Genomic DNA, 17,562 nt, shown 5'->3' on the forward strand with positions numbered 1-17,562 from the left:
ATGGCACGGTCTGTTTCACTGGTTTCTACTCTGGATGATGGAAAGCTTCCAGTCATCCAGGAAATGGGTTGTGTAGGATTTCACACACAGAGACTCTGTAATAAAGGTCTGGAGGAAATACCACTGCTGCAGCTAGCAGGACCGAACACGATTGAAAGAAAATAAATAGTAGTATATGCTTCGTTTATCTCAGAAGATCTCAAGAGAATATTGCTTTTAAGCCACTTCAGACCCCTATTCCACACTTTTCTAACTAATTTTCATATTTCTAGAGTTCATTGGTAAGATAACTGTACAGAACGTGTATGCTATGCAGGTACAACCATTTTATTAAACGAGTTTTGGCTGCATGGTATTGACAATCAACTGTTGAATGAAAATATGATGGGTCCTATCAATGTTTGAATGAAGATAGTACCCGTTCTATCATTGTAAAACAGCAGGTAGGTCCTATAGAGGTGGAACAAATCCTGACCGTGTCATATTTCTCTCTAAGCGTTACATGGGGATCATGATGGATCATGGAGGACCATGGGACGGTGACAGAGGTGACACCAGTCAGATGAATTAAGGCCACCGAAGGCAGCCCTGGCTCTCAAGAGAAGACAGGCTATGTGCACACTGTCCACAAAATTAGGTGGAAACTGAGCTGCACTTCCTAACCTTCTGCCAAATGTATGACCATATTAGAGACACATATTTCAGACACAGACCCACAAAGAATTCGAAAACAAATACATTTTTGATAAACTCTCATATCAATTGGGTTTAATACCTGGCCAGGGTATAATAGTGTGTCATATTTAGGGCCTGTTCGATTTGATATACTCTTACTAATGTTACAGACATTTAACAATGTTAAATCTAATGATTTAGATACGGGGACAATAAAGGAAATAGAAGAGAGACGGACGGACGGACGGACGGACAGACCGACAGACAGACAGAGAGATAGAGAGAGTGAGAATTAACACTCATGCATTCGTCTTGAACTCTTCACAGAAATGGAGTGAGAAAAAACCCATTACCCATAACACACTGCACCTGACATTTCAGCTTCCTCCAAAATCTCTCTCTATCTCAGACAATCAGGCCCAAAATGAACTCAACTAGAAAGTTTCAACCTCCATCAGCAACTCTTCTCTGGAGGAAACTGTGTGTGTGTGTGTGTGTGTGTGTGTGTGTGTGTGTGTGTGTGTGTGTGTGTGTGTGTGTGTGTGTGTGTGTGTGTGTGTGTGTGTGTGTGTGTGTGTGTGTGTGTGTGTGTGTGTGCGCATCTGTGCTTGCATCCGTGCATGTGTCTGTGTGTCATCAAGACTCTAGACTTTCTCTTACATTGAATTATTTTCTTTAAGAATAACCGAAAAGAACAATGACTGACAGCAATGTAACCTGTTGTGGACCTGTCTGTCATTTCAGTGACATAGCATTTCAGCCCTGGTGGCAGACAGATATAAAATATGTCTGCTCTCTCTTACTGTTGTCATACTTTAAATACAGGGGCTTCTAGAGGTTAACGTCTGGCTGCTGTAATGTCTCTGTTTTATCATTTAAAGAGCGAGTGGACCAGGCGAGAGATCAGGGAAAGCTCCAACACATTCCAGACAATCCCTGGGGAATAACTCAGTTCTCCCGTCATCACTGTCTCTCTCTGGGCAGTGTGGGCACACACGCTCACACGCTCACACACGCATGTGCGCGCACATACACACACACGCATGCAAAAAAGCACACAAGCACACACATGCAAACACGCACTCACAGCTTTTAGCAGTGTCTTTTTCCCTCTGGTTGCTATCTAGTCATCTCCTGCTGCCCCACTAATAAGTCCATGCAGCATTTCTGAGGGTTTAATAAACAAAGAAATTCCCCTGTGAGATGACAGGAAGTGAAACAGTATCTGTGAAACCCAGATGGACTGACTGCAGGCAGCTCACACATCTCAACCTATTACAGGCCAAATACCGGGCTGTTAAAGGCCCCTGTAGGGTCTGGTAGGACCAACAACGGGATATGCTGCAACATAGAATCTGCTGCAACGTAGAATCTGCTGCAACATGGAATCTGCTGCAACACAGAATCTACTGCAACACAAACACACTCAGCTAGTGTCTGTTATATAGTAAAGGGACTAGGTCCTGATCCAGGACCAGATATATCCCCAAAGATACCTCCAACAAACACAGGAGTACTAAGGGTAGTTTATTCAGCCAACAGCCTGGTGAGCCAACACAAACACACACTCAGGGCCAGTCCATGTGTGAAGCGGCTCTCCAGTGGATCGTTGGCCTGATGGTTTAGAAGTACACAGGTTGATTATTAGAGAAATTGAGGTCAGGGTTAAGGGTGAGACACATCACTAGCCTGATTGGCTGAGAGCCTACTACCTGGCCGGATAACCCCACTTAATTTCCCCACCAGTTAACAAGGAATTGGAGGTCTCTGGGTAGAGGGGTAAGGTGGGGGTCCTGGGGGGCTACAATTCAGCTTGCCTTTCTCTCTCAATTCAATGTATCTCTCTCTCCCTCTCTTTCTGTCTCCTCCTGCAGGCTAGGTGCCCCTTGTACTGTACATCTCATGCATTTTTCATGTCTATGAATGTTCAACCAAATGGATTCTATCTGGGGTTCTCTCTTTCAGCCTTTATTTTATATCTGTTTCTAGGCTTTGACCCCTTCCCCCTCGCTCTGTCCTCGCTCTGTCCTCGCTCTGTCCTCGCTCTGTCCTCGCTCTGTCCTCTCTCTGTCCTCTCTCTGTCCTCACTCTGTCCTCACTCTGTCCTCACTCTGTCCTCACTCTGTCCTCACTCTGTCCTCTCTCTGTCCTCTCTCTGTCCTCTCTCTGTCCTCTCTCTATCCTCTCTGTCCTCTCTCTGTCCTTTCTCTGTCCTCTCGCTGTCCTCTCGCTGTCCTCTCTATGTCCTCTCTCTGTCCTCTCTCTGTCCTCTCTCTGTCCTCTCTCTGTCCTCTCTCTGTCCTCTGGTGGTGGATGGTACATACCCCAGGTCTCTTCCTGCCTACCCCATGCTGGTACAGTACTGTGAGCTAAAGACCCTACTGAAGTTATTTGACATTAACCATTTAATGTTCTACAACAAGAGTGCAGAGCTCTGGTCCTCAAGGGGAGCAGGGGCAGCGTACACCAGGTGTTTGTCCTTGGCTTTTAATTAGACATTCATTACAATCTGGTGAGCCAGGTGTGTGGACCTTCTGGCCAGTCAGTAGCATTAACTGGTTGATTACATGTCAGGGAGAGAGGGCTGAAACCTAACAGCAGGACTGTGGTCCGTGAGGACTGTAGCTCAGAGCTGTGCACCCATGCACTATTGGAAATACTAGAACATCACTGGAATATAAGTGGTTCAGCATGAAATGTTGATAAAAGAAGTAGGCAGGGAAAGATGTCTGATGGCTACAGTCGCCTAAGCATTACATTTACATTACATTACACTTAACATCAATTTACATTGTTAGATGTGTTGTGGCCCAAACAAATCATACTGAAAAATTACAAACAAATTACAGAAATGCCGACAGGCAATCAGTCAAGAATAATATAATAGTTAGTACATCTTATTGTGTGTGTACAATAATAATAATTGAGCTAAATGAAAATACATTGAGGACACTATTTTAAACATGTCTAATCTACATGATTAAGCAATACAGGTCTTCTGGTAACAACATTCAATTAGCCACCAAATGGAAATGACATTCTGGTTAGCTTGTTTTCTCATTTTCAGATCATCAATCTTAACCTAACGTAGGAGGCGTAACAGAAACGCCTGAGGGAGGTCAGATGAAAACGGAAGCATCCGTTTTGAGGCTTCGCCTCTTCTCTGCTTTCCCCCTGAAAACCGGATGATTCCGGTGACACCCACCCGGATGCACCCTCACATCAATCTAAATCTAGTTTTAAATGCCAAAACAAAACACTAGCAAATACAGAATACAATCTGAGTTTCGATTATGTTTTCTCCCATTATTGTCTGATGTTATTGCTATAGCATTGTGTGCTGTATATTAGTGACTGTACAGTACTGTACATATAGACTGCACAGTGTATTGTATACATTTTAAACAAAAAAAATGATGTTTTAAGTGAGATGTAGGCATTGGTCTGAAATTCACATGAGCATCACAATGCATACTTCACCCATGCTCTACCAAGGTTTTCCAGCACACAGCTTTGACCTACTACAGTAGCTATGTTGGTATATTGTACTTCCAACAATGTGTATGCAGGTTGCTTAGGATTCAAATCTTCTCAAACAGCCTAATTCACACTCTTAGAGGAGGTGCTCCCACAATGATGTGATTTGTACCGCATACAAGGTCATGTATTGTATTCTTTCCACCCCACCACCCCACACTAAGACAATGTGTGCTGGAGCAAAACACAGCAATACAAGTAAAAGTACACAATAATGACAAATGGCAACAGAATTATTTTTGTTATGAATATTTATTTAATACTAACAGCTGAATTTCTATAGAGAAGCGAAAAAAAGAACCCCGTTTAAGCCAATATTGCATAAACTGGAAATGTTTTCCCTGATCTCTTTTAACAAGACAATGGAGAAAGCTCCTGGAAAATACACAAAATAATCAACATGTACCCATTAACTATTTACATGAAAATGTACTTTCAAGTTTTCTGAAGAAAGGCCTAGTACTACACTACCTGAAAACAATAGTGAGTTATTACAAAATAAACAATTTACAATCAAACGTACATTCATCAGACATAGTAAACTTTGTACATACAATTCAGGGATTTCCAAAATTGTGTTTGAATAGCTACAGGGTTATGCAGGCTTTCTTGTTCAAGCCCAGATCTACCACACCTGATTCTACTATTCCAGGTCTCGATGAACAGCTGAGGTCTTGGTGAACAAAAAAGCCCATATGACCCTGTGGCTAGTCAATAGCAATTTTAGTAACTCCTGATACAAACACCGTGACAAATGGCAAACTGCTGAGAAACACCTGTAACAAGAAGTACAAAACCCTTCTAAGAATAAATATTTACAAATGTGACAGGACAGGGAGCATGACGTGTACTGGTGCGCGAGTCTTGCTACTACGGAGGGGAGAACGGTGGAGAGACCAGCTCTCAAACTCTCAAAGAAGACGTCATTTCCCCTCATCTGTCAGATGCATGCCATAATTATGTTACAAATACATGCGAGAAGTAGCACAGGTTGTAAACAATTGTCCTTTTCAGGTGCCACTTTCTGTCATTTGAGAAGCTAAGAAATTCTTCAAGCTGGCCCAAGTTGAGCTGACAAACGACTTACGCTTATTCATATTCACACAGTACATCACACACTATCAGTAACAGTTATGTATGTTATGTTCCAGATCTGTGAGTACGCCCATCTAATTTCATATTTATACTGCCATTTATATACAGTGGGGCAAAAAAGTATTTAGTCAGCCACCAATTGTGCAAGTTCTCCCACTTAAAAAGATGAGAGAGGCCTATAATTTTCATCATAGGTACACTTCAACTATGACGGACAAAATGAGGGAAAAAAATCCAGAAAATCACATTGTAGGATTTTTAATGAATTTATTTGCAAATTATGGTTTGAATTAAATAATAATAAATCATTATTTATTTCAGCTTTTATTTCTTTCATCACATTCCCAGTGGGTCAGAAGTTTACATAAACTCAATTAGTATTTGGTAGCATTGCCTCTAAATTGTTTAACTTGCGTCAAACATTTTGGGTAGCCTTCCACAAGCTTCCCACATTAAGTTGGGTGAATTTTGGCCCATTCCTCCTGGCAGAGCTGTTGTAACTGAGTCAGGTTTGTAGGCCTCTTGCTCGCACAAGCTTTTCAGTTCTGCCCACAAATGTTCTATAGGATTGAGATCAGGGCTTTGTGATGGCCATTCCAATACCTTGACTTTGTTGTCCTTAAGCCATTTTGCCACAACTGTGGAAGTGTGCTTGGGGGTCATTGTCCATTTGGAAGACCCATTTGCGACCAAACTTTAACTTCCTGACTGATTACTTGTTGCTTCAATATATTCACATAATTTTCACATAATTTTCCTCCCTCATGATGCCATCTATTATGTGAAGTGCACCAGTCCCTCCTGCAGCAAAGCACCCCCACAACATGATGCTGCCACCCCCGTGCTTCACGGTTGGGATGGTGTTCTTCGGCTTGCAAGCCTCCCCATTTTTCCTCCACACATAACTATGGTCATTATGGTGAAACAGTTCTATTTTTGTTTCATCAGACCAGAGGACAGTTCTCCAAAAAGTACGATCTTTGTGCCCATGTGCAGTTGCAAACCGTAGCCTGGCTTTTTTATGGCAGTTCTGGAGCAGTGGCTTCTTCCTTGCTGAGCAGCCTTTCAGGTTATGTCGATATAGGACTCATTTTGCTGTGGATATAGATACTTTTGTACCTGTTTCCTCCAGCATCTTCACAAGGTCCTTTGCTGTTGTTCTGGGATTGATTTGCACTTTTCGCACCAAAGTACATTCATCTCTAGGAGACAGAACGCGTCTCCTTCCTGAGCGGTATGACGGCTGCGTGGTCCCATGGTGTTTATACTTGCGTACTATTGTTTGTACAGATGAACGTGGTACCTTCAGGTGTTTGGAAATTGCTCCCAAGGATGAACCAGACTTGTGGAGGTCTACAATTGTTCTCTGAGGTCTTGGTTGATTTCTTTTGATTTTCCCATGATGTCAAAAAAAGAGGCATTGAGTTTGAGGATAGGCCTTGAAATACATCCACAGGTACACCTCCGATTGACTCAAATGATGTCAATTAGGCTACCAGAAGCTTCTAAAGCCATGACATTTTCTCGAATTTTCCAAGCTGTTTAAAGGCACAGTCATCTTAGTGTATGTAAACATCTGACCCGCTGGAATTGTGATACAGTGAATTATAAGTGAAATAATGTTAACTTTTAATGACTCCAACCTCAGTGAAATGTAAACTTCCGACTTCAACTGTATGTGTACAGTATGTGCTTTGTCTGTCTAAACATGTGTGTGTTTGTGTTATAAGTTAAATAATCTGTCTGTAAACAATTGTTGGAAAAATTATTTGTGTCATGTACAAAGTAGATGTCCTAACCAACTTGCCAAAACTATAGCTTGTTAACAATACATTTGTGGAGTGGTTGAAAAACGAGTTTTAATGACTCCAACCTAAGTGTATGTAAACTTCCAACTTCAACTGTATGTCAACTTGACACTATATGTAAATGGCAAGTTTTGGTCATTCCAAAATCTTTTTGTTCATTCACTCAGTACTGATTGAACGTTTATTGCTCTTGCTTGGTTCATTTGTTTCCCCGTCTGAAACAGTCAATGTGTTGAACACAGTTACATTTTATCACATACCTATAACCAAGAGAGCAAGCATGGCATTTTATTTTGACTGGACACAGGTTGAGGAAGCAAGCATGATCCTTAATGCAACCCGCACCCCTGCTACCTTTTTACTTGTGGATGACGACCTCAGATTGAAAAGTAACTTGACACTGTGTTGATCAGTCAGCGCAAATTTGTATCATAAAGACAAGAAGAAAATAGCATTGACAGAGGAGGGCGCGTACTGGATTAATGCATAAGATAAGACATAATTTGTATAATTAATTTCTAACAGCGACAAGTTTGTTCTTGCATGTGCATGTATTATAAATAAGCAGCGTGGCTGTTTTCCCAAGTTCCCAACGTTTGGTGTATCTAAGTGGCTATAACAGCAGCCAAGGATGTTCGCTAGCTTATTTGTTTGTGCTCTGATTACACGCAAGTGATCAGCCATAGGAAAAACCTTCCATAGCAAAATATAAATATAAACTAAATATAAAGACCCTGTCTTTCAAAGATAATTCGAAAAATTCCAAATAACTTCACAGATCTTCATTGTAAAGGGTTTAAACACTGTTTTTCCATGCTTGTTCAATGAACCATAAACAATTAATGAACATGCATCTGTGGAACAGTCATTAAGACACTAAAAGCTTACAAACGGTAGGAAATTAAGGTCACAGTTAAGAAAACTTAGGACACTAAAGAGGCCTTTCTACTGACTCTAAAAAACACCAAAAGAAAGATGCCCAGTGTCCCTGCTCATCTGCATGAACATGCCTTAGGCATGCTGCAAGGAGGAATGAGGACTGCAGATGTGACCAGGGCAATAAATTGCAATGTCCGTACTGTGAGACGCCTAAGACAGCGCTACAGGGAGACAGGACGGATAGCTGATCGTCCTCGCAGTGGCAGATCACGTGTAACAACACCTGCACAGGATCGGTACATCCGAACATCACATCTGCGGGACAGGTACAGGACGGCAACAACAACTGCCCAAGTTACACCAGGAACGCACAATCCCTCCATCAGCGCTCAGACTGTCCGCAATAGGCTGAGAGAGTAGGCCTGTTGTAAGGCAGGTCCTAACCAGACACCACCGGCAACAACGTCGCCTATGGGCACAAACCCACCGTCGCTGGACCAGACAGGACTGGCAAAAAGTGCTCTTCATTGACGAATCGCAGTTTTGTTTCACCAGGGGTGATGTCCGGATTCGCGTTGATCGTCAAAGGAATAAGCGTTACACCGAGGCCTGTACTCTGGAGCGGGATCGATTTGGAGGTGGAGGGTCCGTCATGGTCTGGGGCGGTGTGTCACAGCATCATCGGACTGAGCTTGTTGTCATTGCAGGCAATCTCAACGCTGTGCGTTACAGGAAGACATCCTCATCCCTCATGTGGTACCCTTCCTGCAGGCTCATCCTGACATGACCCTCCAGCATGACAATGCCACCAGCCATACTGCTCATTCTGTGCTTGATTTCCTGCAAGACAGGAATGTCAGTGTTCTGCCATGGCCAGCGAAGAGCCCGAATCTCAATCCCATTGAGCCCGTATGGGACCTGTTGGATCGGAGGGTGAGGGCTAGGGCCATTCCCCCCAGAAATATCTGGGAACACTCAGGTGCCTTGGTGGAAGAGTGGGGTAACCTCTCACAGCAATAACTGTCGAATCTGTTGCAGTCCATGAGGAGGAGATGCACTGCAGTACTTAGCTAGTGGCCACACCAGATACTGTCTGTTACTTTTGATTTTGACCCCTCTTTTGTTCAGGGACACATTATTCAATTTCTGTTAGTCACATGTCTGTGGAACTTGTTCAGTTTATGTCTCAGTTGTTGAATCTTGTTATGTTCATACAAAAATGTACACATGTTAAGTTTGCTGAAAATAAACACAGTTGACAGTCAGAGGACGTTTCTTTTTTTGCTGAGTTTACCTACGTAGCTAGCTAGCTAACTTCCTTAGCTTCTTATCCAACTGGTGTAACCTAGCTGGCTACAGCTACAAGTATTTTCCTAGTTAGCTGCTACTGTTGCGCAGAAACCGAGTTGCACCCGGTTTTAGAACTCTGAGATTCGGCTGAAAAGAAAAGCAATAAATTGTGAATTGAATAAAAAATGCTTCACCTACAATCGAATTTGGCACGTGGGTGGTGCCAAAATTTTCCAGAGCAAAAAATCAACAACCGTTTTTTTTTTAAATAAAATGTTTCAAAATATTGGACATAAAAGACTGTAAAAACACCAGGAAGGCAGCTCCAAGTGATTTTTATTTAATAAATCTGTTGCCATGTATTTCCACGTATTTCCACGTTTTAGTCAATCTGTTTGGGCTTCTTGCGGTCAATTTGCAGTCTACAAATTATTAGTCATTATGTTCCGGCCTCCCGACCATCCGCTCAACAAGAAATCAGCCCACGGCTGAATCTAGTTGAGGATCCCTGCTGTTCAGTGAGTAGACAACAAACTGTGTATACTATAAACTGTGCTGTGTATTTTATATACAGTATGTAGCATACAGTGTGTAGGCTACTGTATAGACTTACAGAGCTGGGGCTGGAGTGTCGGCGAAGTTTGGGCGACTCTTTCCCAGTAGAGGAGGCCTTGGAGGAGATACAGGCATTGTTCTCTGAGTGCACCCTCTTCACCTGGCTGGCGGGTTTCTCGAAGGCGTCGAAACCGCTCTGTGTCCGCTGAACCCTTACCTTCCTGTCCTCAGGGATGGTGTCCAGGGGCGTGATGACCGAGTCCTTTCCCTGGCCGCTGCGTGTGGACATCTTTGTGACACATATCTGAGAGGAGAGAGGGACAGAGAGAGGAAGGAGAGAAAGGACAAAGAGGTTGAGCGAAAAATGAAAGTGGAGAAAATGATACCATCTGCATTTACTGTTCGGACCAAAATTGCCCACCCCCCACCTAGTCCCCTCCTCCTCTAGATCTACCTTCATGTAATCTCTCTGTCTGTCTCCATCTCTCCCTCCCTGTGGAGTCCCAGTGCTCCCTCTCTCTGTCAGAAGATCTTTATCTCCATATCCCTCTGATCAAAACACAGCAACCAGCTTACTCTGTTTCTGCTGCTGCCTCGTTCACACCCCATTGCTGCTGTGCCTACACACACACACACACACACACACACACACACACACACACACACACACACACACACACACACACACACACACACACACACACACACACACACACACACACACACACACACACACACACACACACACACACACACACACACAGACACACACAGACACACACATATAAACAAACACACACACACATTCCCTCTTAACACAATGCAACCTACCGGCTACTCCACAGCCACCAAAGAGTGTGTTTGTTCCCTGGCCAAAAAGGACCAGGCAGCGTGTCTTGTTGTGCCACAGCCTACCTTTCAGATGAAATATTTAGTACTGGACTCCCCAACGAGCTGCTACTCTAATCACTACACATACACAGTGACCAGGCTACAAAAGAGTCACCTTGCAGCTCTCAGAGCAGAGCAGCTCTCTCACCCAGGTTAGGATTAGGGTTAGTGACGCGACACAGTTGGGTTTCTGACAGGGAACAAACAAAAACAAATCAGGAGGAACTGCCAAGAAAAACATACATTTATTTTACAGCTAGAATTCTTAATCGAAGCAATAACAGAGTCCTCCCTACCCGTTTCACTAAAAAGATATATATATTTTTTTTTAAATCAAGTAACTACACAGATTAAAAAATAATATGTCTTGATATTTGATTGAGAAAAAGCATTCATCAACTGTCTAAAAAATTTATGAAAAATGAGCACTGCACGATATGTGCAATTTCATACCAAATATTGCGATTGCGAATTTGAGTTGCGAATTAGTGTCGTCCCGATATCATAATTATTTGTATCACAATACTCAATACCATCAAGATACTCAATACCATCAAGATACTCAATAGCATAAAAATACTCAATACCAAAACAATACCACAGCAAAACAAGAAAGCATATTAGCCAAAGTCACAGAATGGCTCTTGATCCAGACAGATGAACTCAGCTAATGCTCTGTTCAATCATTGGGCATCTTTTGAGTTCAACATCATGATTAGAATTTTTTAAAATAAACAATCAATTTTTCTTTGTTTTTATCAATCTAACTACATAACACCATTATGGTAATCATTTATTTGAATGGTAAATCTCTATTGATAAACTGTGTAAATCAAAATGTAGCATAGGCCTATCCACACTACAGATGAATGAATATTCATAAGGAGTGTGTGCATGCATTGAGTTATTTAGCTTTTTTGGGGCTGATTTCATGGGCCTACAGATGTTTCCCTTCCACTTGGGACTTATTTGTTGTATTGATCAATAACATTTGCATCGAAGAAGTTTATTTAATAAAAATGTCAGCTGTCTCTTTAACCAGTAATGACATCATTCACGAGGAGAGGTGAGAGAGAGACCGAATAAGTGAATTAATAACGTTTTTGGTGGAAATCAGCTTTGAAATCAGCATATTTGGCATTATAGTTAGCATATTATCACAAGTACTAGGATAGTGATAATAAAAGTAATAGGGTAGTGAATTGATGTTTGCTTTTTATTTTATTTTAATAAAAAAATGTAACCTTTATTTAACTAGGCAAGTCAGTTAAGAACAAATTCTGATGTGTCTGATGGAAAGGTGTTCCAGACATGGGAAGCTCTCACAGAGAAAGCAGATTGACTAAAGGTGCTTTTCCTTAAGGGAACTATACAGTCACCTCTCATGGCAGACCTTGTGGATCTGCTGCCATAGGTTTGGGTTTTCTGTACTGAGTGGAGGGGGAGCCAGGCCAATTAGGATCTTGAATACAAGACATGTGCCAGTGTATTGCACAATATTTTTCCAACCCAGGAGCTCATGCTTTCTGAGGATGTAACAGTGATGATGGCTGTTGGGCTTCCTATCAAGCACTTTGAGAGCCTGTTTGTAGACAGACTGAATGGGTATTAATGTTGTACAGAAAGCTTAGGCCCAACTAGACAAGCAGTATGTTAAGTGGGGGAGTACCATAGATTAGAAGTACAGTTTTGCTACCTCTGTAGTCAAACAATCAAGTATGTATTGGAAATTATCTAGGTCAAATTTGGTTATTTTAGTTACTTTTTTCACCTGCTTTTTAAAAGAGAGGTTGGAATCAAGAATGATGCCAAGGTACTTAAAATCGGATACCACCTGGAGCTTCTCCCCTGACACACAGACATCTGGCTCAGTGGCATCAGTTGTCCTCTTTGTGAAGAACATGCAGACAGTTCTTTTTACATTGAGATGCAAACATGAGTCACTGTGCCACTTTGTAACCTGGACCATTACAGTAGTGAGTCACTGAGCCACTTTGTAACCTGGACCATTACAGTAGTGAGTCACTGAGCCACTTTGTAACCTGGACCATTACAGTAGTGAGTCACTGTGCCACTTTGTAACCTGGACCATTACAGTAGTGAGTCACTGTGCCACTTTGTAACCTGGACCATTACAGTAGTGAGTCACTGAGCCACTTTGTAACCTGGACCATTACAGTAGTGAGTCACTGAGCCACTTTGTAACCTGGACCATTACAGTAGTGAGTCACTGTGCCACTTTGTAACCTGGACCATTACAGTAGTGAGTCACTGTGCCACTTTGTAACCTGGACCATTACAGTAGTGAGTCACTGAGCCACTTTGTAACCTGGACCATTACAGTAGTGAGTCACTGAGCCACTTTGTAACCTGGACTATTACAGTAGTGAGTCACTGAGCCACTTTGTAACCTGGACTATTACAGTAGTGAGTTATTGCGTAGCTTGTTGTTTGCTCTTTGCATTCAAATATATCACTGTATCATCTGCATACATTTGAACTTCGGACCCAGTACAGACAGAAGGCAGATCATTAATGTACAGGCTGAACAGTACTGACCCTTGGGGCACGCACACATCATAGCTAACAGTGGGCGACAGTTAGTTTTTACTATTACGCTGATGAGACAGCACCAACTTTTTAAAGGTTCTAGATTTGTTAAACAACAGGTTTATATTTTTACTAAATTAATGCACAGGTTTAAATTACTAGATTACTGGAAAGGGGTTATGGTTTGTTTATTTTTAGGTGTTGATTTCACTTAATGAAACACTGTAGTATCTGATGTGTTTTGAGTAGGATTCCTCCTTATGGGACTGATGGAAGTTCCCTACAGTATGTATGTTAAGGGAGACGTAGGAGATCACGTCTCAAACTACTTTTTATTAAATGCCTGGGATCAAATATCACTGTTTCCTTACGCTGAGAAATTGACTACATTTGCGACAGAAAAAAGTATTACATTTAGAGGGGTAACAGGAACAATCTAAGGCAAAACAGCTATTACATATTTGTTTGACATTGGTCTAGTAACGATACCAGGATAATTTTACATGGTTATGGAAAAAAGAGACCAGTCATGTAATATAATGTCGGAGTGAATTGTCAGATACATGTTGCCGTGTCTAAGGATAGCACATGCTCAATTAAACGCACATAAACGTTGGGATAGATTAAATCAAACAATTCATGATTTGAGAGAGTACAATGAATTTATCATGATTATCAGGTTTTGTTTGTAGTTAAAACTTTTGGGTTGCTGAATCGGTGTAGTATAGTGAATGCTAACAAAATGTTTTGTGTCTTTTTTCGGGAAAATGGGGTTTTATTGTCTTTCTTTGAAATGTTCCCTGGGCCTGTGGTCTTGGGAAGAGCAGTGAGTGAGATTAAGACCGTAAACTATCAAATTAAATAAGGCCTGGCCATTTTTGTTTGTTTTTACCTTATGGTTTGCAAATACCCACACACAACACACTTGTTATGACTATTTGATGGTGTTTTTAAAATACTATGTTTGATTTGTGTGTTCTATTTCCTTTGGGTTTAGTGAGTTTTCCATTTTTTGTCTTACTGCCAAGGTATCTTAAAGTTGCACACACACATGGCATTTTCTGAAGTTTTTATTTTCTGAGTTTCAATTAAACATGTGAATTATTTTGATAAAGAAATGTACTGGAAACCCAGGATACGACGTGTATGAAATGTTTGACTGTTTTTCATCAACTTGTCTAATATAGTAAGAAACACTTTGAAGGGTTTGTATGACCTCTGACCTCTGTCCTGAATTTCCAGTGTGTCTTGATCACCCTCATTGGAAAGCCATTTGGATAATGAATTTAAGGTAATTTGTAATACTGATTTGAATGCAGTTTGTAATATTGATAATTATGATGAAGTTTATAGTTCTTTAACATATTGTGATTTGGACTAATGTGAAGAAGGAGAGAGTGTTGCCTTTGACTAAGGGTAGGCTGCCTTAAGTCTATTATCCTTTGACCGGATGTGTACAATTCTGTATGGAGTTATTAAGGGTAGTGATTCTAATTCTATTTTGTTTTATTTTTTGACCAGTAGTAGTGTTTTCTTTTTATACACATTACTCACATAATGTGTCAAAATGGGGGAGGTAACAGTCCTGTGAGGTTTTGGATTGAAGTTTACACATATTGAGTGATATGTGAAGGAGTGTACAGTATTGTTGTGTTGTTGGTGTTGTTTGTTCTATTTTGTTTTGATACAAATCTCACCAGATTAGGTCTGCTGGATTGTTGGGATTTCTCCCAATGGGTTATAGGTCTAACTTCCTGATCCTGTGGCTCTGCGATGAAGTTGACAGTATGATGAGGGGTATAAGCCAATTTGAAAAATAGTTTCAATAGAATGTGTTGTTATGCTCTTTGACATCTTTAGACATTAGTATTAAGAATACTTGGTAAAAGTACTAATTTATCATATAGTTAATGCTTGTCTGGATTTCCTGAATCTAAAATGAACTGAACTGTTGTTCTGATCTGTCCTCTCTTGAGGTTATCATGAAGGTGACATCAGTCTGTGTCTTAATGCATGGAAGAGATCAAAACCCCCTCTAACTTAATGCAACAAGTACATCAAAACCCCCTCTAACTTAATGCAACAAGTACATCAAAACCCCCTCTAACTTAATGCAACAAGTACATCAAAAACCCCTCTAACTTAATGCAACAAGTACATCAAAACCCCCTCTAACTTAATGCAACAAGTACATCAAAACCCCCTCTAACGTAATGCAACAAGTACATCAAAACCCCCTCTAACTTAATGCAACAAGTACATCAAAACCCCCTCTAACTGGCTGAAGAAAAGCGACAAAGGCGTTCAATATGGCCCTGTCCGCACCACTTCTACCGAAAGAGTCCTGAGCCAGCAACCTGTATGCAACGTCCGATCTAAACTATCAACTCTTTTTCTCTCATGTCTTTTCTATCAGGAGTGTGACAGAAGTCCACGTGGGGTGAGCATGGCAAAAAATCTGTTCCAAACTTCTCTTATGTTGCTGGTATACTGGTTGACGAATGGACAAACAAGACATAAGGAGTAGTGAAGGTGAAGGCGGCTCAGGTGAGACATTGAAATTGGGACATTATCATGGGCCATCCACTTTGAACTGCTATCTGAAGAAGACAATGAAGAAGCCGCCAGAAGAATCAGTGCCTGAAGGGGGGAGGGGGGGGGGGGGGGTCAACACTGCCAAAAATTGATTTAGACTTTTGTGGTATCAGGTTGATTGTAGAGGTCTACACATTACATCAAATTATAGTTATTTAGATTAAGAATGAATTAAGATACTGATCTATATTATAATCGTGATAAGAAATGTAATAGTATAATTATAGAATAATTATACTGTACGTTAATATACATGTACATTCTGCCAATGTTGATGTGTGTTAAATTGAGGGTTTTTGACTTTGAGTCATAGGACCAATTTAAATCACTGAGCATGGTCATTGCAAATTTGGTTTGGATAATTCATTGGGTCTTGATTATGATTTGGAAACTGAATGATTTTTAAAACTGATGGATTGATTGGTGAATGGGGAGAGTGAAACTAATCCTAATCTATTTGACTTATTTTCATTACCAAATTACATCTTTGATGATAGTGATTACACTCAGGAACTATAGCAGGTGTGTTGTTAATGGCACATAGAGACTATAGGAGTTGCCTTATAAGTAGTGGAATCATGATGCTTGTCTTGGGTCATGTTCATTAGGCACTAACGGAATACATTTTACTTAAACCATCACTACCTGGAATTGTCCAACAAGATTTTATTTTCAGGGAAGGAAATAGTTATTTCCACCATGCTGATCCATTGGAGTGTGATAGATAACTAAAGCTTATTTAATTCAACTCCATTGTTGCATGCACTGCATTATGCATTAAATATGTGATTTTCACTGTCTATGAAGATATAGCTTTGAATCTCATAAACTGTATGCATCTCATGTGATGGAGGTTGAAATGGGAGACAGTGCTAAGCTTCTTGGGAGGAGGCTGAGCCAGTGCTATAGCAGCTGGTCACGTGCAGGAATCCATGCAATGAGTTATTGCTTTCATGCTTCTTGTTTTATGAAGAATGTATGCATTTTCTATATATGAATGAATGTTTTTAAATCTTGTAATTTTCTTTAAAGTTGAGAGGACTCTCAAAATGGGGGAATGCGAAAGCAAAAGTGCAAGATTATGTTATAATACTTTTAATGCATCAAATGGTTGTTTTATGCAACAGAATAAGGGGTTGTTAGAACGCTCATCTATGTGTGTTCTACTGAGGATGGGCCTCTGGAAGATTTATAATGTCTTTGGTGATACCGCATTCCAGAGCATGAGTTAATGTTTCGGTGATTCGTCAACCAGCCATCAGTATCGTAGAGCACTCAATAGATTCACTTTATATGTGTGTGTTGTATTGACCTGCTCCCGTATTAAGAAATTAATAAAGATTTAGTTTAAGTATAACTCTGACTTGTGTGATACATTTGTCTCTCCTCATTTGATAGTAAAGAAATTAACCATCACATAATGTACGGTAGTGGTTTAGTTGCACTACAATATAAACTAGATAGATTATTACAGAATATACGGTAGTGGTTCAGTTACACAATGAAATCTGGGTTAAGGAGAATATTAGAAGATGTACAGTGGAGATCTGGGGAAGACTGTATTAGACAATGTCACTATTTGGAGCTCGTTGATATTGTTGTCAGTGTTCCTGAATGGTAAATGAATGACGTGTGTGATGCGTACATCTGACACTAACTAGGCAAATCCTTTGAAGGTAGTCTTTCT

The 17,562-nt window shown here is 40.8% G+C and overlaps 1 protein-coding gene across 2 annotated transcripts in view; it reads right to left on the reverse strand.

Annotated features, from left to right (window-relative positions):
- LOC129837428 (cyclin-dependent kinase 14-like) overlaps positions 1–17,562 on the reverse strand; it is a 208,231-nt gene that overhangs the window by 131,823 nt on the left and 58,846 nt on the right. For both annotated transcript variants that reach the window (XM_055903578.1, XM_055903579.1), the window contains one exon: positions 9,898–10,143. In XM_055903578.1, the coding sequence (XP_055759553.1) occupies positions 9,898–10,143 (246 nt within the window). The remainder of the gene's footprint in view (positions 1–9,897; positions 10,144–17,562) is intronic.

This window comes from Salvelinus fontinalis, chromosome 38 (genome assembly GCF_029448725.1).
Source record: "Salvelinus fontinalis isolate EN_2023a chromosome 38, ASM2944872v1, whole genome shotgun sequence".
Lineage (NCBI taxonomy): Eukaryota > Metazoa > Chordata > Actinopteri > Salmoniformes > Salmonidae > Salvelinus > Salvelinus fontinalis.